Here is a 24,493-nt window from a genome sequence, read left to right on the forward strand (position 1 = left end):
ATCTTTCTTTCTCACCTCTTCCCTTCATTCCCTATCTCACATTCACTTACCTTCTCTCTCCATTTCGTAATTTCCTGCTTCGCTGCCTCTGCAGTCGCCCTCTTTCTTACCCTCTCTCACACACACACACACACACACACACACACACACACACACACACACACACACACACACACACAGAAAGATGTAGTCTCTCCCATCATCGGTCTTACCTACAGTAACACCACATCTCTCTTAATGTGCCAGAAATTTCTAAACTCATCCTTCCACTTCTCCTTTGAGTCACCTCGTCGTAGACTCCTCTAATCTATTACCTATTAACTTCCCTTCCGCTCACCTCCTCTGCTTCTAGCAAACAAGCATACCTGAAATGTATAGACAAATAAAACTGAGATGATTAAGATTTGTCAACAGTCTAATCAAATCCATATGCCATTCCTCACAATACCATTTCAAGTTGATGTAAAAATTGCAGGCGTTCACAGTTCACCTGCACACACACAGAATAAAACTCCATGCAGAGAGAAAGATTATTAACTGAGTGTGCCCTGACCATTCTGGGTGGTGTCTATCAAGTGCAGTGGAGCGCTTCCATCAAGTCCAGTCTGGAGGGGAGAGGAAGGCAATTTATGTCTGTCAAAGAGTTGGCCTGCACCTAGGGGACAGGATGTGGTGAGAACCCAAAGCCACGGCCTGCATCCTAAACAACTCCATGAGCTGCTCAGCCCTGCACTCAACATGAGACTCCAATACAACTGCCAATTCTTCTTGAGAAGGATTAGATGTTGAATGTCAAAGGTCCGTAGTGCTGAGTATAGAAAACTGTCAGGTGTCAAAAGTTGGCACTGAAGCTTGGTTAGACCTTTATATAATTGATCAGCTGTTTACCTTCGATAAGCTATAATAATGCTGCTAATTTCAGATTTATTTAGAAGTTTTAGAAGTTTTGAAGTTTTTTGTACAGTGGCTTGTATTAAAACACAATTAAATGGTGATGCATTTGGCTTATTTTTGGTTTAAAAAAAAAAACTATGTTCAAGAAGAATATTTTTATATATCTGAAGGTTATGTAATAAAAAATGGTTTTGTTATTGGTACTGAAAGTCTGGTATCATACTGGTGACACTGTCAAAATAAGAGTCTACAGCCATGCTGTGGCTGTGTGACGCTGTACTTTGGCACAGCTGTGCTTTGAGCCGAATGTGAATCTCTGCATGCCAACAAGCTTACAATGACAAAGCTAACATGCTGATGCATATGATGTTTAGGAGGCTCACCATCTTAGTTTTACGTCTAACTTTAACGTTCGGCAATGAGTGCTAAACACATAGTATAGCGGCAAACGATGGGAGCGTCTGGTTTTGCAGGAATTCAGGCACGTACCAGAGTATTGAGCAAACTGAAATTTGAAAAGTCAGGGGTGATTACAATTACATTATTTGTGAGGGGAACATGAATGCCTGAAAGAAAATTTCATGGCAATCCTTTCAATAATTCAGTGATAATTGTTGAGGTATTTCATTCAAAACCACAAATGTTTACTGCATGTTGAGGAAAAGTCAGGGGTCCACCAAAGTCAGTGGGATTTATCCTCTGGGGAACTTGAATGTCTGTACCAAATTTTGTGCCAATAAATCGAGTAGATGTTAAAATATTTCACAGGATAAATGAAAAGTCGGATCTGCCGGTAGCAATAAAGTAAAAGTGGGGGGATTACCAAAACCAGTAAGCTTCCTGCACTGGAGAACATGAATGTCTGTACAAAATTCAATGGTAATTCATCCAACAGTTGCAGAGATATTTTTGTCTGGACAAAAGTGATGGATGCCCGACAGCCTAGTACTATAGACTTAAATTGCCTCCCATAAAGCCAAAACACAGTCAAATGCTTCATCCCCCCCATGTCTTGTCCAACCTAAACCATTGGTGTATGAAATATCACTTTAGAGATATCAATTTTGACTCTGGATTATACAACAGGCAGATGTAAGTGTGTAAGGATACTTTTAAAGTAACTCCTTCATCAACCAGGCTACTTAATAAAATGCTCCTTACTTGCCTTTTTTTTGTTAGAACACAATGAACTGATGCATTATGATATTACATTTGAGTATAACTTTTCTTAATGTGTTGAATGAATAATTTACTTATTTATGCTTAATCTAAATATAACTTGCTGTGACGCAGTAGTCAGTGGGGATTTAAATAAACAAAATCAGACTGGTGCTGTATGAACCCCAGGTGGAGTATCTGCCCCTGTCAGCCTGCAACAGTACGCTTGAAATAGACTTATCTGCGATTTACTGGATCACAATTACTGCAGTGAAAATTTCTTCCACTATCTCTAGGCAAAATCTGTAAAAATCAATGCCGGTCTCTGCTGCCTAGGCTACCCTTCAGATATCTTAGGGGAAAGAAGAGACAGACTATCGATCACTTCATCAATGTACTGTAACTTCAGGAGGAGGAGAATAAAGGCTTTTTTCTGAGGGTGAAAGAAGGGGTTTTGTGGTTTGGTACGCAAGGTCAAGGATAACAGTTGAATACTGATAGCTATAATAGTGTTGCAATGCCCGTGTTGACAGATACATATGTCCTTTAAAGACCTTTCCTTTCCATCTACCTTCACTGCCATTAAGCTGTAGAGGTCCTGACATACAAAAAAAAAAACCACACATACATTGAAAAACGTGCATTCACACTTCTATACACACACTTAGCACCCCATCTTCCCCTCCCTCCCCAGGGCCAAACAAGCACTATCATCCTTCAATGTCAGCTCATCGATTGATCTGCTGCTTAAGCCCCTGCCGTGAGTCGGCATTGGTCAGATACAAAGCCACACTGGGCAATTCATCACTGAGCCCCAAACACTTAGTTTGACAGGCAGAGAGGAGGAGGAGGAGGAGGAGGAGGAGGAGGAGAGACGATAGAAGGAGAGAGGGAGAGGAGACGAAGCGGAGAGAAAAGAGGGAAGAAGAAAAGTGGAAAGGGAAACACTCATAGAGAAAGAGGGATTTATGTGGAAAGAGCTGAAGGTCTTTTTCAACCCAGCAGCACTTTGTCCATACAGGACTTCTAAATCTGAAGTACTTCTCAGCCTCACTGTCATACAGTCGCCTCCTTAGATTACAGTTGAACAACTGCCTCTTTTGTTCAGAGGTGTTCATGAAACTGCACCAAGAGAACGAGTTGGGGAACAAGAAAAAGACAAGAGATAAAGCTCAGTCCTGACCTTCTGAGGCTGGAACTCAGGCAGCATGACGCAGGTGGCGCCCACCCAGAGTGGGCACAGCAGCTTGTTAACGATGCCATGCACGTGGTGTAGCGGCAAGGTGTGGAGGATGACATCATCTCTGGTCCACGCCCACTCTGAAACCAGACTCTGGACCTGACACGGAGAGAGGTGGAAGGAGCAGGGAGGAAAGAGAGGAGGAGGTCAACGTGTCATATCGTCTTCAAAATAAATCATCTCAACCAGCTCCTAATGTTGCAGACATGATGATCTCGTGATGATCTATAGTACAGAATCGAATCTTGTGGCTCATTTGAATTCTTCACCATTGTACTATAATGCTCTGGTAGTATGTATCTTAATCTTTCTAATGGGACCACTGTAATTTCCATTTTTTATGGATGAATAAAATAAACTTTGATCTTGAACCTTGTCTTGTGGAGGAGTGAATAGTAGAGAACTTACTCGTCAGGTCATGTTTGATTTTGTGGTCTCGTCATGCAGTTTCCTCCTAGCCTGCTGTATTCACATATCAATTAGTAATTTCCTGTTTTTGCCCAGAGACCTCTATCCCTATGAGCAACAAATATGGCTTTAGTTGGACAGCAAAATAATAACTCAAAATTATTACAGTCATTATGGTCTATGACCGCTCCTGAAAGCTGTATGTCTGTTCAACAATTAATGTCTCCCTGCATGATATGTAAACTGAGTATAGATAATATTTAGTACAGAAAGAACTAAAACCTGCTCTTTATCTCTATGTTTTGAATAATAGATTGCTGCTTTGATTGTAGATGCTCTGAAATAGTGTATCTCAGCATGATGTCACATCAACATACAGTCTTTTTTACAAGTCCTGAATTTTAAGTAGTGGATTGCTCGTCTATTTTTCATTAAGCCTGCAGTTATTACAGGAATGAAGGATATGAAAATCTCTGTTCTTCAAGCAAGGAGAGTAAATTGAGTTTTATTAATTTTATTCTTAAACCTCACTAACTTTCCATTTAGCTTAATTTAGTTGTCAAAATCATATATGGTGATTATGGAGGTCATGGAAAGTACTGTCATCATCCTCTCACCCTGTGAACTTATGTTGTGATAGTTAAGCAGTAAACTGGGGAATTGTGTCTGTTTAAACCAATTTTATGTTTTTGAAGTTATAGAAGAAGCCATGTGAAATATAATGTGTAAACATTATGTTTAAATGCAACAGTGTCAACACTGTCTTTGTGTAGCACATACTGGTCAACATCAGTTCAGGCTGTGTGAGAAAAGTTCAACTAAAAGGTGATTTGTACCTCAGAGCTGTATTGAATTGCATTACATTGTAAACGTGCTGGTTATTGTGTCCTGTTCACTGCATGTGTATGCTGATAATGTAGTATAAATATATAATTTGTTGCCGGGAAACTTCCACTGGGTGCTTCTCAATGTAAATGGAAAGTAACTGACAGCTATGAATTTCTGAGACACTTGCAGAGAGCAGATCTCAAGTTCAGTGTGGGATCGTCTTTCGTTACTGCAGTTTGTGATCACGGCATTCAGTACTCCTCTGAAATATTTCATGATGTTAGCTAGTGAAGGAGTTTTTCTCACCTGTAGTGTTCATCTTATTTTTCTATGCCTCAGTCATTTTCCCAGTGTTCAGGTCATGGGGGCATTCACTGTGTTATACAGTGGTTTTCTGTTTAGCTTGCATTATGTCTATTAATGTATAGAAGGAGCCACCTTCATCCTCCGCAGCTAGGGTAGCAAAGGTCTTATGGATAAGGATGTAGAGAAAAGCATAATTTGAGAGAATACTGTTCAAACACAGTTCTAGTCAAGGATGAGTGAAATATTTCTGCCTGAGTCATCTGAATTCCTGGTGATCATCTTTTTCTTCAGCTATGCAGCAAGATTTCAACCACAAGCATTTTTAACTAAAATTAAATCAAGCATATAATCAATAATCAATACCCAAAAGGATACAAACAATACCCAGTACACATATTGACATTGTGATAGACATCAAAACTAGTGAACAGGGAAGATGGGCATCAGAAGCTCATCTTAAATCCAAGCTTAAATTTGGCAAATTTATTTTCTCTTCAGGTTTGTCCCACAGATTCATTCACGTTAACCTGGCAGTGGAGCTTTCCAGGAAATCTGACAACCTGATGTTGTTGCCATCCAGGAAAACAGACAGACTCACTTAATCACTCACTCACTCACTCACTTACCTCCCTGGGCCAACCAGAGACAAATGAAGCTCTGCCGTCTTTCAGAGTGATTTAATTTTCCACACTATTGGACATGTAGGTCAATTTCCCTTAAAATATACAGGAGAATCTTGAGGAGATCTTTAATGGCATAAATGAGTGATTATTTAGAAACCTCGACTGGAACAAAAGAGGAATGAGTTGATCAAGGAGTCGGATATGGATGTGGGCTGGGTGTATGAACACTTCTAAAACATGCATACAAATCCATGGGTCTATTTGATAGTTTTGTGGATCTCTGGACAGTCACTTCATAATCTCTGCCTGCATTGGGGAATATCCTGTAGAAAGACTTAACGGTCAAGAAAGGCCTGACTCCTGAGCCACTTTCAGACATTGAAACTTGTGATTTTTCTCAGTATAAATAACCTTGACCTGGGTATTTAAGATAGCTGTCCGTTGTTTGAGAAAGATGTTGGAAGGTAGTTAAATACTATACTGGTGGTTTCGCACATTTTAGTCCATGAAATACGGCGTATTAATAATTTACTATGTAATAATTCTGTGTATTTCAAGGGGTAAATTGAGTGAAACCAAACGGCCATTTACCAGATAAGTTCTAATATTAACTGTCTAACCATTGTACCTCAGTTACACTGGTTTCCATTTATTTCAATAAGACCTGTACTAATAACCAGTCTCAGTTTTGGAAATTCTTCCTTGTAGGTGGATTTTTGAAAACCTCAAGATTTGATATTTAAGCATCATCTGCCAAAAAGCATTGCATTCAAAGGCCATATTTTAAGTAAATCAAGTAAATCACAAAGATAAACATGGGCAGCATGAAAAAAAGAGTATTTAAACTTTGCAATTTCTAGCATGAAAAAAGCAGATGTCTAACTCTGAAGTCACTGATATCTGAGCTTCTTATAAGCACCTGAACACACCAACAAGGAGGCGCTTAAAGCACCCACTTCCCAAATATTCGGATGACAATGTGCAATTCTGATTAATGTGTTTTGGCCACATCCAAGTAGCAAACAACTCTCTTCTCCTCTATTAAGAGAACAACTGGTAAAGACACAGACTGAGGAGAGGTAAGGAAATGATACTAAAGGCAGGAGAGTAGATTACAAGGTCCAACACAAATATTATATCAGTTATCATAGCTCAACCAATATAGTAATTTTGAGACCTACTGATATGGATATCTGAGCTTAAAATATCTGATAATGATATCAGCCAATATTCATCTTTGTACATCAACAATAACATACACAAATAAACTTGATGTGGAACACTTACAATTCTTTTTTTAATGTAACGAAGATACTGAGCGGGCAAAAAATCAACTTGTCAGTGCTCTCTTGTGGGCAAATTATGTACTGGAGACACTGTTTCTGAATGACTTCAAAACTCGTTTGGTATTTCTATATTGCAATTTCTCATTACTTATCAGTCGTCATACAGTATATACCAATACAACACCAATATTAGCCAAATTGATTAATCAGTCTACCTCTTACATCAATATCATAAACTCATTGTTGAGTACAACGCAAAGTTTGGATTTATATTTGTAATATTTAATCTGAAAAAATTAAGACACTTCATAAATTATAAATATTAAATATTAAATATTACAGGGCTGTTTTAGATTAGGTGAATGGTTTAAAACAGGATTATATGAAGACTATGGTGAACAAAAAACAAAATCAGACAACCCACACTGCTTGTTATTTTAATTAGCCATTAGCTTTTTGTCCATTAGCACCAGCTGTGCCGTCCTCCGCTATGTCAAAGTTGTGACCTTTGTCGGTGCAGATAAACATCCACTGCCATCAAACTAGAAGCCGATGAGTATGACATCCAGGAGTTTAAAGTAATTTGTTTTGTTTACAATGTAACTATGGTTTAAAAGATTACACTTACCATGGCTTGGATGTTGCTGTGCATATGTAGAACTCCCTTGGGTCTCCCTGTGGTGCCACTCGTGTAGATGATCATAGCTGGTCGATCGGCCCAGTCTGTGATGGCTGCCTCCTTCTCTTGGGTGTCTGTCCCATCTAAAGTGCCCAGGTTAGATGTAGGAGGCAGTGTCAGGCAGGGCAGGCCCAGCTTCAGTGCCAGTGGCTCGAGTGTCCCGGCATAGGGATGCCCCGCCACAAGCAGCGAACTCTGGGAGTCAGAGATTATGTACTCTAATTCCGATTGTGGGTGTTTTCGGAAGAGTGGCACTGCCGTCCCACCGCTCATCCAAGCTGCCCACTGTGCCACCGTATAGGAAGCATCATTAGCACACAGGAAGGAGATTCGTTTTCCTTCCAGACCCCCGAAGTCCAAGTTGAGAGCGGTACTGATTCTACCTGCAAGACCTAAGCTGCTGCAATACAGCTGCTTGTAGCTGTGGCTGCCACTGCTGTCTATGATAGCAAGCTTATCTCCAAATGCTGGAGCTCTGACAAACACTGGCTTCTGGTTTATCCTTGATGATTGGGCTGCAGTCCATCTGTGAGCCCTTCTGTGAACCACAGATCCCAGTAGCCATTGCCATGGCTCTGATGGGAAATATGTTCTATGAAGAGTGGCTTTCCAGTGAGGCAAAGCCCACTTTAGAGAGTGGCAGGCAGCAGCAACAAGTCTTGACAGCATGTTTGAGAATCAGCTGTTCATACACTCCTGGACCTCAAGATGGCTTCATCCTCACTCTCTTGCATCTGCAAATATCAGACAATATCTGTTAGTTGACCAGGAAAGGAGCACACAAACTTAGTTACTGTATGTAACATACAAATTATACAAATAATCACTGTCCTCTGGAATATTCAATATGGCTGACTGGCAATTACTTTTTCTTTCACTTTTATTCATTAACAGAAAAATTAGAAGAGCAGTCCATCGATTTGGTTTGCAATGCAGGTTTTCTGTTAAAACATTTGAAGGCTCAAGCCAAAGCTGAAATTATATCACCATGATTATCTCTGTCAGACTTTGTAAAGCTCCCTCCAGAGCCACAGAAGGCAGTATGCTACTGTGCTCTCTGTGACTGGAGTGTCTTCGCAGTGTTGAGTGTTTGGACTGTTGGTTGTACAGAACAAGCAATTTGAAGGTGTCAATTTGATAATAAAAGTAAGTTTACTTCAGAAATAGAGCAGATGTAGCTGTGTTACTGCCACAACCGTCTGAAGCACAACAACACAAGAACTGACATGTACGTTACCGCCAAAAATAACTGAGGAACTGCTCTTTTTGTTATTTCCACTGACTGCGTCAGTTCGGTTCAGGTCAACGGTTACCGGGACATTTGACATTGTTTATGTAACTGACAGTGACAGACTGATTTACTCCGACAATGTGTGGACGTCAGCCAAAATACAACAAGAATGTTCTTTCTACAGCGAATAATATTTCTATATTTTCTCAAGTAATGCCCTCATTCCGTTAAACACACACACACTGCCATTAATTCATAAATGCCTTACCTAAATCAAAAACCGGTACCTCTTGTAGTGACGGACGGTGCAACGACATGAATATTCCGACATGAAACAACAACGATCACGTACAAGGTTCCTGCCTACACGCAAATAATATAGCGTGTGTGGCAAATGAGACTTTAAAAATACTGTTACTTTAATGAAATTGTTCTTAATTCTTTAACATATTTCACTAAGTAAAATGAGACGAATCTACTTATATATATATATATATATATATATATATATATAATAATCCTTTATTTAAATAAGCATGTGCATTCTTTTTCAAGAGATACCTGTGTACAAGAATAAACATATGGATAGACAGTTTCACATTATGAAAAGCAATTACAGGAGTAATTGCAAATACTGAAGTACAGTATTTTAAAATCATCAAGTGAATCTAGAGATTAGTTTATTTATATGTTTTTTGCATGTCATTTGCAAAAAGCACAGTACCTGGAACCTGTTCTTCCAAGCTCAAGTTTGCACATGTGACACAGCCATACAGCTAATGTTTAAATATTCTGTGACTTGATTGTATGTACTGTGTTTAGATAAGACCAGAGAGCAGAGGTAATGAGGCAGTGTTTGTAGTGGGGCTTTGTGGATAGCCTACAATGCAGTTCCCTTCTGTCAGTGAAGGAGGACCTTCCCATGTTTTCATAAAAGACACAAATGGTGAGTGAGGAATTCATCACCTGTGGTAAATACCAGTGCACCATGATGCACAGAATCAAGAGGCTCTAAGGGCTGCAGATCCAGTGGAGAGGTGGCTCACCTGAGACGTGGACATGGGGAGAGAGAGTACAGCATATATGCAGATACCCCACACAGAGCTGTGTTTGGCTTTAGATCACATGCCAGTCCTACCACTCAGTGTGCCAACTAGCTTGGCTGGCTTCATCATCACAGTGAAAGTGGGCACATTCAGCCGCCAGCTGGCAGTCGCGGGCCTCAGATAAGAGAATGGTACAGACATGGCACACGTTCAAAAAGTTTTCACTTCCCTTCCCAAACCCCCTACACTGCAAATGAGGATGGCATGTTCCTAACGAAATTGGAGCCTTTGTTTCAGAGAACTCCCCTCCACTCTCAGGAATAGTATCGTCAAAGACCACTCGTTCCCATTCGTGGGGGAAAATGCTATTCAGGGGGATGCTATGCTACTCCAGCAGATATGTCATTTTCAGAGAATTCTTTATTTGTAGGGCATTTGCACAGCCTTCAGTCTTTTTTGATGCAGATGGCACTGCCGCATTTTCTGAGGATTCAACCTAAAAATGACCGAATGTCATCCCTGATGAATCGAAATACGGCACAGACGACCCATGTTTTTGGATTTGTTTCCTGGAAGTTGGCCATATTTTTGATATGCGATATATGGGGACTGGAATTCAAGCAATTGAGAGACTTATCTGCAGCTTCTAGAGACATGCAGGGATGGAGAGTGGAGGATAATGAAGAGCATCACGTATATGTCTGTTTGTCAGAGAGGAGAGGACAAGACATGGCTAACATAAGGAGTAATAATTATGGTTATGGCGAAAACATGATTAGACAGAGTATCTAGTAAGCAGAAGCTGGCATTCTGCTTCAATGGCCTGCTGCCAACACACCATTCAGCAAAGACCACCTTAAAGGATCTCACCACTGATGGGCAGGACGGCCGCAAGCAGGCGCCAACTCCCATCTTGGCAAAGGACTGCATCGGAGGAAAAGAGAAAGAGGGAAAGAGGGGACCCCCCACAGATCTGTTAGAGAGGCTGAGATGGTAACACAAACCATGGGGAGTGCCCAAGCATGTGTCAGGTTGGCATCAATGTGAGAATGTCTTGGCAAGCACTCCGCTCTCTCCCCTCCCACCCCAGCTCACACACAAACACACTGTTGCCCTGCTTGGAACACATGGTACATCAGCAGCGGCATCTGGCCGCGCTGACTCCTGGCAGCTGCGCTTCGTCTTCGCCAGTTGGGAGTCTTGGCACTGCCACTTCATCAACTACCTGTGGCTCCTCCTGGGTAAAAAGGGGAGCAATGAATTATTCCGACGCTGCAGCTGCAAACTTGACTTTCATCCAAGAGATTCACTGTAAACATATGACTGCCTCACAGGGCACATGCCACCCACATACTAATGCATGGTTGACAACACGGCTTTCATTCTGCGCAAAGGGACTTGTGTGTCCTCATGTGATGGCGTAGTTCATTTGAGGGGAACGATGAAGGATGCTCTATGATGACCATCTACATGTTATATCTCTGTTAAACGCAAGTACTTTCAAAGAGGCCCAGAGAAAAAACAACCCATGGACAACTGGAAGCTCTTGGCTTGCAAAAGTGATTTTCTTTTATTAAAAAAACTTAAATCAACAAAAGCACGGTGAGCAAAAGACATTAATAAGTGGCAGTAACACAACATTCAGAAAGGCAATGCACACTACGCTCGGTGCTCTTCATCAGGCAGAATCGGTCCATCTCTTTGTGTTGGGAAATGGTGTTGAAAGATCAACTCAAAAGGCAGCGAAGGATTACACTGAAAAGAATTTCCTTCCCATTCATATATAATGAACAAATGGATGGGTGACCTTTCAACTCTACAATTATTGCCTCACATTCCGTTTCTAATAGAGGTTTTGACAACCAAGGACATTTGCCTGAAGCGCACTGAATACATTTCAGCTGTGACACCATGGAATGCTGAAAAACAGTGGGACAGCTTTGTCTGAATTTTACCTCACCTCCTGAAGGAGAATTCCCATGACATCTTTTAATTTAACAAGATTTAATTTGTCACTTCTTGTTTTGGAGAGTCTAAGATGATACACAGCATAAAGTAATGTTGCTTTGTTTAATGCTTGATTATTTCAGTGGCACTATCTTTTTCTTTTACCCTTTGTCATGGAATATACCATCTACTGGTCTGGATGATTCAATTTCATCACAGAGGTGCATTTAATGCTGGTCCCTCTGCATCAGTAAGAAATATGTTTGGGTTTCTCCTGCACTCTCAGTTGATTTTTCTTGTAGAGAAGCCTTCACATGGAACATACCTGGGGCAAAAACCCAAAACCCAAAGCCACTCCGTCCCAAATGTCAGCTGTTAGCTATCCAGGTTAGACAGCAGCATTTGAAAAAACAAATAGTGTGTTTATTGTGATCACAATCATAGTGTTAAATGACAATATGGACAGTTGCTCAAGTAATTGATTATATTTTTTTGACTGAGTTTATACGTGAGGTACAGTCAAGGGAAGTAGTAGAAAAAAGAGTTAGAAGGTTAGAAAAGCAGGAAGCCAAATTTAATGTGAGGAATTCTTGACATCCACCGGCTTTCTTCATGGTTTGCTCTCGGCTACTTGAGAACTGCACGACCCAATTTTGGATTCAAAACTTGTTGTGGTAGTTCTTTTTTTTTGGAATCGTTTCAAGAGAAATGTAGTTGGCAAACTGTTAAAATCTGTCAAAATTCAACTACATCTCTCCCTTACACACGTAAACACACACATGCACAAATTCTATCACTTTTTTTCTGTGGGTGTTAGGCATCTGACAGTGACCCAGTGGGAGTTTTTTCCTCCATCTGTGTCGGTCTGACCCATTTTAGCCCTCGGCCACGTCCAACTGTTCCATGTCCCAAACATATGTGCGGTGGCAGGGGGATAAGCGAACCGTCGCCGCGCGGGACCTGCAGACACACACTGCAGATATGACACTGGACCCTGCTTTCCTGTCTGTCTATTTCCCACAGCATATGTCATCATCAATACTGGCCCCGAGGATTCACACCTTAGTGATTTGACAAAATACCACTCCTGCTCCGAGCTGAGGATGTCCATCTGTGTTATAGATTTGATTATCAGACAAAGTGAATTTGTATAGATTCTGGATTATTTGTGTTATTTTCATTTTTTCTTCATTTATTCGTGTTAATGCACTCAGTGTGAGTTTACTGTTGGACAGGACGTGTTTGGCCTTATTTGTCCTCTGCTGATTTTCAGTTGTTGTCATGACTCTGCATCTCATTCACTGGTTAACCTCTTTTATTCAGTATGCACCTTTATCTATTTTTTTTACTGGGCAGCACTTGATCGGGCGTTTGACTCTGTGGACAGGCTGGCTACACTATCTGTGCAGATCATAACACTAGCCAGCGAGGGCAGAATAGGCCAACCAGAGGAGGGACTGGGGTTTTTTCCAAGTGGTCCGTGTTGGCAGATGAGATGGTATCACTGCACAGAGCCAGGACCCACTGGGGACCTTGGGGTGTGATGCACATATGGGCAAACAGGCTGCTGATGAGCTGCTTATATGAGCCTCTCATCATGGCCTTAGAGAGAGAGAGAGAGGGAGAGAGAGAGAGAGAGAGAGAGAGAGAGAGAGAGAGAGAGAGAGAGAGAGAGAGAGAGATGTCTCCACCAGAGGATTTGAGGTGGCTATATGTGGTGGGTGTTCATTATTTGGGTTGGCACTGGATCTTGAATTCAACCTGCTTAGAGAGCAGATATGTTTGTCTGCAGAGATGTTTTCCTTTTAGATTTTTATAAAATGTCATCCAAATTCCTCGGGGACAAACACTGTATAACAATAAAGGTTATATGAAAATGCCTGCAACTTGTTATTGTAATTTACACGTTCTCTGAATAACTGAGGCAGGCGCGTGGTCAAATGGATGGAATAAAGTTGATTTAACTGTAGTCTTAAGGTAACTCACCCTAAATAAATGATAGCCAACTTCCTGACCTACTGGCTGTAATAAGCTTTAGATCGCTCCGGAATTTTTTGATGGCTTTCCACTAATGCCTTATTGATTCTCTTCTTTCCCTTTTAACTCCCACATATGGAAGTGGAAACTATTCTGTTAGATAGACAGCTCACTAACTTGCATCCTCATCAATATGCTGCCTTGAAGGGGTTATAGCATCTCATTCAAATAAACCTGCATACGGTTGCACTGTATTACATGCAGATGTAAAGTAAAAATATTTAGTTCTTCCATCTTCCATCTCTTTAAAATAAACATGTTCGCGATACAGCTTGAATTTAAATAGATTCTCTGGGTTCAGATGGTTGCTTGTGATGTCTTCATAAGCCATGCAAATGTTTTGTCATGTTTGATGTCTGTTTAGCTTTCGTGGCTATGGGAACAAAAAGTTACATTCCCCATGTATCCTTTCTGTACAATTTCCTTCCATTTATTTTTCTACTTTAGCCATATACAGCCATCTTTCCTGCTCCATCTCCTGCAAATTCGCACATGCTACAAGCAGCTACGCACACCCTCAGTCACCCTTGAGCACACACTTACAGTGCAGAGACAACACACAAACACACACGCTCACTCTGAGGCTGCCAGGCTGCTTGGGTGGTGTGTTGTTCTCTGGGAGACAGTGCCATATGCTGTCTAGCCTCCCATGGAGGACAGAGCCTACCGCTGTACTGTTGTCCTGACTCTGAGGGAACCCCACTGCAGAACAACACTTCATATACTGGTGGTCCTAAAACTCAGCCTATATACATTTTATGCAATTTACTCCTCAACTTGCTAACGTGTAGATTTGAGAGTGCCCTTGCAGCACCGCTTGATAACTAAATGAAAAAATCCTTTTTTTTTTAACCCTCTTTTACCAGTGTGCCAAGATTGCACTTTGAAAAGTCAAGACTTCATATCATTTGTCATCAGTCCCACTGTCCCCCCCGTTTTCTTTTCTTGTAATTTAAAAACAAAAACAAAGGAGGAATACATACAAGAATACTGTACATGTATGTGGGCACTCCCAGCTTCCCTGTCTTGTTGGATGACAGAAAGCCCTAGCAGTAGTGTGAAGATTTCTGGCAAACTGTAAACAAGTAAAGAGCTGTTGAGATGGATTCTAGACAATGGCTAACCTTGCAGTGAGAGGACCTGTCAATGCCTCTGCACATCTGCAGATGAGAAGTCTTGAAAAATCATTACAGCCAGGGAAAGTGGAGAAAACAGCCGCTTTTGTTCAGTAAAGAAATCTTGTGCTTTCTTCTCTTTTTTTAAAGAGAGAAAGACAGAGAGGAAAAGAGAAAAAGTATACAGTAAAATCGGAGAGTGCAGAGCGATAAAAACAGTGTTTTTGGATACGTTTGGCCAGGAGTGCAAGGTGATGATGTGTTTGTTGAGAAGGGGATGAAGGAAAGAGTGGGTGTAAGAGTGTGTTTTGTGCACTGACTCGAGGGGTATGTGATGCGTGTTCAGAATTTATCTTATCTGTGTGTTCATTACTACTTTGCATTTCAGGCAGAGAGCTTGGGTGCTCCACTAAATCGCAGGAAGGATTGTTAGACACGCGTGTTATTAATTTTTTCAGGGTCCCTGTGGCGTCTGTATGAATCTTAATGCTGCTGACTGGGCTGCAGCTCTATCGACTTTCTTTAAAATATGAAGAAGCTTTGCTGGAAGCGCCTGGGGTCATTAGCTGAAGAGTAGGCGCAAATCCCTCACCGAGCCTGCTCCGGCTTCGCCATGTTAAATGTGCTCTTAAATTATTCATAATCATACTCTTGCCTGCACACACGCACATATACACACGCACTCACACACACACGCACACACGCACACGCACACACACACACACACACACACACACACACACACACACACACACACATATGCACACAGACAATGCACCAGGGACATAAGGGGATCAATATTAAAATGTATTCTTGTTTTGGTCTGCGGTTAATTAGCTGCGGTTCTTTTAAACCATGAAGTTTGAGAACAGATTAACAGTATCTTTTTGTACACAAGATAATATTTACTTCTGCTCCTTCAGTGCAGACATAGATGAAATACATATCAGAGGATGTTGACATATGGAAACCAAAGAAAACAATGATTCTATTTTGTATTGTTGCTTCTTTAATATTTAACAAAAGCATTTTGGTATCATGTTATGATGAGAGACAGACACACTGTAACTTGTTCTACACTGCTATAGTTTGTATGTTTTTATGTTTCCATAATTCCCTGTGGATTTGCATTAAATTTGCATGAAATGTTTACAAACTTGCATTTGATCCACTGGAATGAAAAGGTGAAATCACGCCTTTCCGGTTAGTTTACTAATTTGTCTACTTCTTCAAAAAACTGTTGTGTTAATTATCTATACATTATTGATTAAAATAAAGGTTTGAAATAACCAGACTCAGGTATTGTTTAATCACTTATATGATTAAGATACAAATGAAGTCATGACATAGATGTTATTACAGCTTAAACCTCTGTTTTTTATGACTGGGTGTATTGATCCTTTCAGTGGTGACCTGGTGTGATTTCAGCCAATTGCATGCAGCAAAAAATAATGGTCCACACTAAAGCTTTGTTGGAGCCATTGTGGCTTTTTAGGTAGTTTACTCAATTACAAGCAAATCTAATGAGCAAAAGTAAGCTGTAAACTAAACTAAACTCCGTTGCAGGTTCTGTTAACTCTGCTATAGAGAAGTGTGTTGCCCTAGTGCTCCAGGGGTTTAAGGCACTCACCATGAATTGCAATTTCCCAGGCTGGAGTCAGGTTCGGGATTTTGTTGCATGTGATTCCTCATCTTTCTTTCTCCTCATTTCCTGTCATCTCTCCGCCGCTGACTCTCTTATAAAGGGAACTACTGAGAAGTTAGTAGAAAAGAGAACATTGTTGCATTTCATCCACACCGTCCTAAAAGGTTGAGATGACAGAGTTGAAAGTATTTGGTTTAAACAGGTTTGACTCGAACAAATTAAGTGAAATTTCTTTTTTTCTGGCTGACTACTCATTATGAATTTTGTCTGGTTGCTTACATAATTGACTTTAAAACTTTCTGGACTTTCAAGCACAGACACACACATACACAAAATTCACTCACAGCAAAAAGGCTAAAGTAATGCAAATGAGTTACTTCCAGCCTCGCTTAAAAGTGGATTAGATCAAAATCTAAAGTCAAAATCAATATTGCTTAAAACATACTTAAATGAATGAATGGATGACGAGTAACAAGGGGGGAAAAGTTGTAATACTTGCATTGCCTGGCTTACAGTATATCTGATATTAGCCCTTACCTGAAAGCTTGCATTCAACACTATCACCAACTTATCTCTACATGATCAAGTCAACTGAGCTGCACAAGGACTGACCTTGCTACTCTAAAACCACTTGACAGCAGCAGTAATCTGATCGTTGTGATCACTTCAGGTAAATTAAACATGAAGAAAATGTCTAATTTACCTTTAATTAATGTGCCTCTAATAAGTGTAAATACCCCCAATGATGAAAAATGGCTTGTATCACACTCACTGTCCCATGGTTGGTTGTAATAATTGGTAGAGTAAAGAGTTCTTAACTGAACTAATCATTAGCTGAACATGACCTGTGTGGCGCATACTATTTTTACCCTATTGGTAATTTGAATAGGGGTTAAGTTACGACCCATCAAAGGACTCCAGCATGTTTGAAACAGGTGCTGCGACAGAGAACAGGCCAAAACAATCACGTTGCTACAGAGAGGGACAGCCTGCCTAATTGATGCCTGTTTGTGTGGCACGCTGCTGGACAATGGATCAGGGCTGGCAGATGTATCGGGGGGGTGGGGGGTGAATGATACACACAAAGCCACTGAGAACAATACTACAAGAACAATGGGCGCAGACAAGCGCACGTGTGGGTTTGTGTGTGTGTGTGTGTGTGTGTGTGTGTGTGTGTGTGTGTGTGTGTGTAAGAGAGAAAGTGAGGGGATTGCATTAGAACAGTCATGCCACTATGTTTCAGAGAAAAAGCTTTTATATTTAGTAACATTCATTTACTTTATTAATTAAACAATGTCTGGGTCCTTAACCCAGACAAGTCAACAGTTTTTAACAATTGTAGATATAGTAGAACAAACTTTAACCATCAACCAAAAGCAACATTAATTGAGCAGAACTACTACTGTACTTTCTACTGCAGTGTATAAAGGCTGTTGTTACCTCCCACCCTGCCCCCCAGCAGTATATGACTTACAGTACCTAGACCTACCAGCACCTGGACCAGTTAGCCCATTATAATTATGATTATTATTATACTTAAAATGTTAATATTTAGCATCTTGAAAGAAATCTGTTTTTTGAAAGAATCTTTTTAATGCTTAAAATCTATAGAAAAATAGACTAATACCACCTTTTTTCTAATCAGGTATAGTTTATGTTTGATGGATTACTTGTACATTGCTGTAAAAGAACATGAATACAACTCACACAAGAGGGAAAGGAGTTAAAAGATTTTTTTTATACGGAAAGAATGTTTAACATTCTCTGAGGAAAAGCTTCATCATGGTCTCACTCAAGACATCCACCCTCCCACCCCCTTCCTGTGGTACATATTGATCTGTGTGTAGCTTAATGTTGGTCTTTATGGCTACGCTGTGGTTAGACAAGCCAGTAGGAAAACTACTTACTCCAGCCCACTGTTATAACTGAATCAATCCATTAGGTGAGTATTGAAACTGTGGTCATTCTCCACAATGTGTAGTGATTATATATGGCTCCAAATTGAATTATTCAATATGCAATTCAGTTATGAGCAGCATGTAAAAACCCAGATAGAGATGGATGTTTTCCTCGGGCCACAATGCATTACATCTATACATTAAATTGAAAATGGGGAGCCATGACATTAGGCTATGAGACGTAATTATGGGCCACTCAAGAACAGTAGGGCATGAAAATAATAGTGTGTATGCATGTGTGTGTGTGTGTGTGTGTGTGTGCTCCTGGGAAAGTGACTGCTGTTTGGCTTGGCCCCCTGTCCCCTCTTCCAAAAGACTGTGAAATCACAAATTAAACGCTGCACCATCGTGAAGCAATTCAGCCTGATACGTCTTCTTCTCTTGTAATTGTTTGTTTATTGGACCCTGTTCAAAAGCAATATTGTGAAGGTCTCTGCAGGCTCTGGGAGCCAGCCTGTAAACTGGAGGAAGGTCACACCACGTCAGTTAGTATGAGAGAAAAGATAACAAAGACATAAACAAAGAAAATTAAGTCGCCGTAACAAGAAGAGATAAAGATAAACGCATATTTTCTGGCATTCAAAAAACCTTTTACACGTGTATTTATGTATGTATTGTCCACATATTCTTCATAATTGGTAAGTCTGCTGTGTGAGCCTAAATGAGAGGGCAGATAGAAGTGACCTAACCAGCAATCACAAGCTGTTGAGGTGGTGGCAGCACAGACCACAATGATACTAACTGAACACAGGGGTCACGACCGAACTGACCTTTTAACCTTTTACTACTGTGGTCCATTGTCCACTGTCATTCTAGTTCATTTGCCCATCCTTGCTTGTATTTTGTTCAGAGCTTTTTCCACAATATGGGGAGGGTGGAGGGGTGGCGGGTCGGGGGCATGGCCAGGAATAACATTTTAGTTAACGAGATGACAGAAAGAAGAGACTTTAAAGACCCGAGTGATACAGCGATTAAACAATTCAAGGCAAAAGGGGGAAAGGGCAGTTAAGGGCAGGAGCAACAGGAATGTGAGGTGAAGAGCAGTTATTCAATGTTGCAAGAAAAATTTAGTATTTGGTATTTTAATAAAAACATGATTTTGGTTGTTGATGATGCAGTCGATTTGATTCTTAGGCTCAGTGGAACTGTACCAGATGAATCATTTAAAAGAAATTGTTTTCCAGGACGGAAACTTTAAAAAAAAAAAATTAAATTAGCATGATTAGTCATTGACCAAAAAGAAGTAAAGAAGTAAGTAAAGAACATAGATATATTTAGATGATTTGTTCTTATGATTTCCTTTAAACAGATAATAGTTTAGTGAAAATTTTATTTGATATTTGATATTCACTGAACTGGTGATGTGAGTTAAAGATAGATAGATAGATAGATAGATAGATAGATAGATAGATAGATAGATAGATAGATAGATAGATAGATAGATAGATAGATAGATAGATAGATAGATAGACAGACTGACATGAGCTTAGTGACAGCTGCAGGGTCTGCGAGCAGGTGTGATAGAGGAGACTAATTTAGCCATACACTTGTGGTGCTAACGAGACCACTTCCATGCGCGCACGCACACACACACACACACACACACACACACACACACACACACACACACGCACACACGCACACAACCAGGAAGGGTGGGAGGTGCTAGGGGTTGAGAACAGATGATTGCTGCTATGTCGTGTGTGTGTGTGTGTGTGTGTGTGTGTGTGTGTGTGTGTGTGTGTGTGTGTGTGTGTGTGTGGTGTGTGTGTGTGTGTGTGTATCCAGGCACACATGCCATATGGACCCACAGACACCTGTCAATTGAAGGTAGAAAAGAATGGCAATGACGTCTGATGAATAATTCAACTTAAAGACCAAGTTCGCCTGAACCTTCACAGTGAGCTGACTACATCTTACATCCTCTGTCACTCCACTCTTGGACCCACAGCACGGCAACTTTTTCTGGTTTAATAGATAGTAACTTTTCTTTAGGCCTGGTATCATTAACAATTGCTAGTTTCCTTTCTGACAAACATCAGTTTTCTTTTCAATATTGCTTTCATCATTTCTTTTCAGTACATATGAATAAATAATTATGTGAAATATTATGTGTCTCAAAAAGAAGTTAATGAAAACAAATGATTAATTCTGTAAAGGAAATGATCATTAATAAATGATGTAATAAAGAATCAACATGTTTATTCAAGAAACACTTTCTCTTCACAAACATTTTGTTGCAACTAAACAGCGATTATTAAAATAGTTCTATACAGTACAGCCTTCAAGGTGTTCAGTCACATTCATTACATTCAGGTTTGCAAAATTAAAATAGTTTTAGGTCTAGTCTTTTAATTACATTTCCCTGGGATTACTTTTTGTTACTCAAACTGGGCAAAGAATTTAAGCTTTTAATTATCCACAGTAAAAGCACAGAAAACAAAGTCTAATATTTATTTAATAGGATATTTATGTGATAAGATATAAAAAGACAAAATGGCTTTAACTTTCTTACTATTTCTTTCTTGTTTGCTCACAAGCTTAACTCAGTTTTAAAGTTGGAAATCTGACACTGTCTGATTTCTTTTTTTATGTGAAATTTAATATACATATGTAATAGTAATTTTAGCATAAACCTGAATTTTCTGTACAGGCCTTAAAAACTTGCTTCTGATAGTGATTTGTTTTTTGCTCAGTCAGCCACGTCTTTTGTGTAGCATCACTCTTATATAAGCAATTAAACAAACATCGGTAAACTAACAAGTGCGAGGCTGCACACCAAATAGCTCGGTGGTAGTTCACAACCAGCTACGAGAAACTCCGATTATGAGCGAATGGAAAGAAAATAAAACAAAAGGCCCGTGCATAGAATCCGTATTCAATCTTTGCCAGTTCACGACAATCCAGGGCCATACAATACATGCTAATGAGCTGTCATTGTTTGAAGCCTGAGCCATGGAAATGAGCACACACTGAGCTGCGATGTGTGAGATGAGTGTGAAATCTGATAGAGGAAACAGACAGACAGTAGGAGACTGAGCCCCAGGGCCCCGAGATCTCACTACAGCAGATATGCAGAACAGGGAGGAAAAGGTGTTGCTATGTACTATGTGCTACTGTGTGCATTTTGTGTGCAATGTGTGTGTGTGTGTGTGTGTGTGTGTGTGTGTGTGTGTGTGTGTGTGTGTGTGTGTGAGGGGTTAGCTGTGGATGGCAGATGTCAGACCTCTTAGCCCCACCCCCACTATGGGACCACCTGTTGGACCAAGGCCATCTGGAGGTTGGGCCTTCTCTACGGACTGATTCTTCGAGGGCCTGACCTAGTACGCTGACCAATGATACATGATCACATGACAGGAAACATCCCATGTGTCTAGTGTTCATCCTTCTGTCTGTCTGTCTGTCTGTCTGTCTGTCTGGTTCTCTCCATTAATGTCTTTATGTTTCTCCATTTCAGTTTCCCCCCTCCTGACTTCCTTTCTGTCAACTGAACATCCAGTGTTAGTGTCACGACAACCAAGATTAATACCACAAAACATACAAATATTACCCTTACTACCAGCTATACAGCGCTTTTATTAACTTCTTGTTTGTCCCATTGTTTCAAAATTTTAAAAAAATTACAGAGGATTTCAAATGGTAAATCTTCATGTGTGCAATTGTAAACTGCACCGAGTGAATGGAAAGCTAGATAGACATACAGAAACGAAGAAGAGGACGGGGTTCAGCAAGTGAGTCAGTTTCAAAGTCCTGGTATTGTGCATGTTGGCTCACTGTCACACTTACTGGGACACCTGAATACAACCCAGACCTGGTTAATGTTGTTAGTAAGATCTGTGCTTTTTCAGCTATTACCAGTTAAAATGTTATTGTGACAATGGCTTAACTGCAAAAGTCCTCTATGGTCACTGGTTTGTGCAGCTGCTGTCTCTACCATGATGAAATTTTACCAAAAGTTTAACATGTTCAGTCTGTATGCTATTCCTCGCATTTACTTTAAAAATAAATATTTTTTTCTCAGCAGGACAATCAATCAGAGTGATCATCAGCCTTAACCTACTTATCATTAATCTGTCTTCAATGAAATCTTTCTTCGCACAAGTTCCTTCCAGAACTGTTGAGTTTTTAAACTGAAATTTTTCACCTTGACATGTAAAGGGAGAGAAGAGGAGACCTCTGCTGTTGAGCTGAATGGCATTAATATTTTCCTTTATGGTGTGTTTTCATCGGCTTTTGAGGAATTTTTTTCCTCACACTAAATCTTCACACTCCAGATTGGAGAGAAGGATTATTGACAGGCCGGGGAGATTATAGAGACATCACACAGACAAGAGGATCCACTGTGATTCTGCCTTAATGGGTGATTAAAAAAAAGGTGTGCATATTCTAAACAAGTGTGCTAGCACTCTATAGGTGCTCATGTGGGAAAGGTGTGTGCAGATGTTTGCATCAACTTTAGGGACTGCACCTGTTAACATGAAACTGCTGTGGTAGCATGTTGTTGCTGTAACTGAGAAAATTACTGTAGAAAAAGACTGTGGGACAGGTCTCCCCTGGATTAAATAACACAACTCAACTCAAAGTATAACAGGGAACTGAAATTTAACAAACCAAAACTTATGACCTTAACTTGACACAAGGTTATCAGAGAGCCACACGTTAAACGCTAACAAATACAGCAAGAGCGAGAGGAAGAGAGAAAGAGAGGTGCAGCTCCTCTTTCCTTATACACTGCAAGTTCTCAGACGCACCCAACAATAACACGGGGGGGAGGCCCACAGAGCCCGAGGAGCAACACAGCACATCAACACTTTACACAATCAATTACATTCACCTATGGGGGAATGTTGTTTTAGTTTTACCTGATGGCCTCACTCTGCTCTCTTTATCCAGAGATCTTGGAGTGTGGAGTGGATTGGCTTTGCAATTGCAAGGTTGGTGTTTCCTTGAGTTTCCCTTTGTCCACATGTTAGCATCTTTGAGTAAGAATTCGAACCATACATTTTTCCCAATTCACTGTAGCATTGTGTAGGTGAAAGAAATCGCACGCTATGTGAATGTAGTGTAAAACTAAACTGTAATTCTTCCAAGAAGTGTACATTGCAAAACACAGTGCGCACAAACTCTGGTTCAAAGTGCTTCTCCTACACACCTTTCAGAGGAAAATCAAACTCTGTTTAGTGAAGTAGACGATACAATTAAATATACTGAGCATAATTTTCTCATCTTTGGACTTAATATTTATATACTACTACTATACTTAATATTAATTTTACTAATGACCACTCTTCTTATTTGAGTGTTGTTATTCCAAAGAAAGAACAATAACTTAATTTTCTTTCACTCATTTAACAAATTGTTCTGAGCTATAGTCTGCAACCTTAAAGGTATAGTACAATATTTTGGAAATAAGGCTTTATTGTCAAGAGTTAAATGAGAAGATTGGTACTGCTCCCTTGTGCTACAGCCAGGAGACAGTTAGCTTAGTTTAGCATTAAACCTGACAAGGGGAAACAGCTAGTCTGACTCAGAAAGGTTTCAGAATCTTATCGATAAATGTTTCCCTTGTTATATATTTTCGTGTTGATAGTCTTCTCCCTACTTCCTCACTGACATTTTAACTCAAGTCAGCTCCTGTAATATTGACAGACTGTTGGGGAGTCCGTTGAGTTAAAATTCCCTTTGGTCAATGGGGCTTTTAATTTGGCATCCCTGCCGGGTAAGTTTGAATACCATTCACATCACTGTCAAAAATAAAACCAGATGTTGGGCTTCATGAATACCTTGTGAACAATGGCAAGAAATTTGAATGAATGTGCCAGAAAAAGGGCCATGGCTCTATTTTTTTTCCCCCTTTTAAGTAGCGAAAATAGGTTTCACGCGAAGTGGTGCTAAAGAGTCGGCAATTGAGAACATGCAAAGAGGGCTTTGTTATATGATAGGCATGCAATTATGTGGCATACATATTTTGATTTATTACAGGGGAGGTGACAAGCACAATGTTATCATTTTGCATGCTTGTAGTGTAGTGCATGCCCTATTTATCGGCACAGTATCTCATGCTCACATCGGTTACGAGATAATATGGACTA

General features: G+C 40.2%; 1 protein-coding gene across 4 annotated transcripts in view; it reads right to left on the reverse strand.

Annotated features, from left to right (window-relative positions):
- The window catches only part of acsf3 (acyl-CoA synthetase family member 3), a 32,102-nt gene extending 23,112 nt beyond the window's left edge, over positions 1-8,990 (reverse strand). Inside the window, exons 1-3 of one of the 4 annotated variants that reach the window (XM_023424367.2) lie at positions 8,922-8,990; positions 7,372-8,156; positions 3,236-3,391 (exon numbers count right to left, since the gene is read on the reverse strand). In XM_023424367.2, coding sequence (XP_023280135.1) covers positions 3,236-3,391; positions 7,372-8,091 — 876 coding nt within the window. In that variant the 5' untranslated portion in view covers positions 8,092-8,156; positions 8,922-8,990. Of the gene's footprint in view, positions 1-3,235; positions 3,392-7,371; positions 8,157-8,409; positions 8,542-8,578; positions 8,862-8,921 lie in introns of those variants that run through there. The other 3 variants (XM_023424368.2, XM_087178791.1, XM_087178792.1) reach the window with 3 other exon arrangements.
- Positions 8,991-24,493: the final 15,503 nt, after the last annotated feature.

Source organism: Seriola lalandi, unplaced genomic scaffold (assembly GCF_002814215.2).
Source record: "Seriola lalandi dorsalis isolate HSWRI2012SDOR001 ecotype SW California unplaced genomic scaffold, Sedor1 jcf7180002054735, whole genome shotgun sequence".
Lineage (NCBI taxonomy): Eukaryota > Metazoa > Chordata > Actinopteri > Carangiformes > Carangidae > Seriola > Seriola lalandi.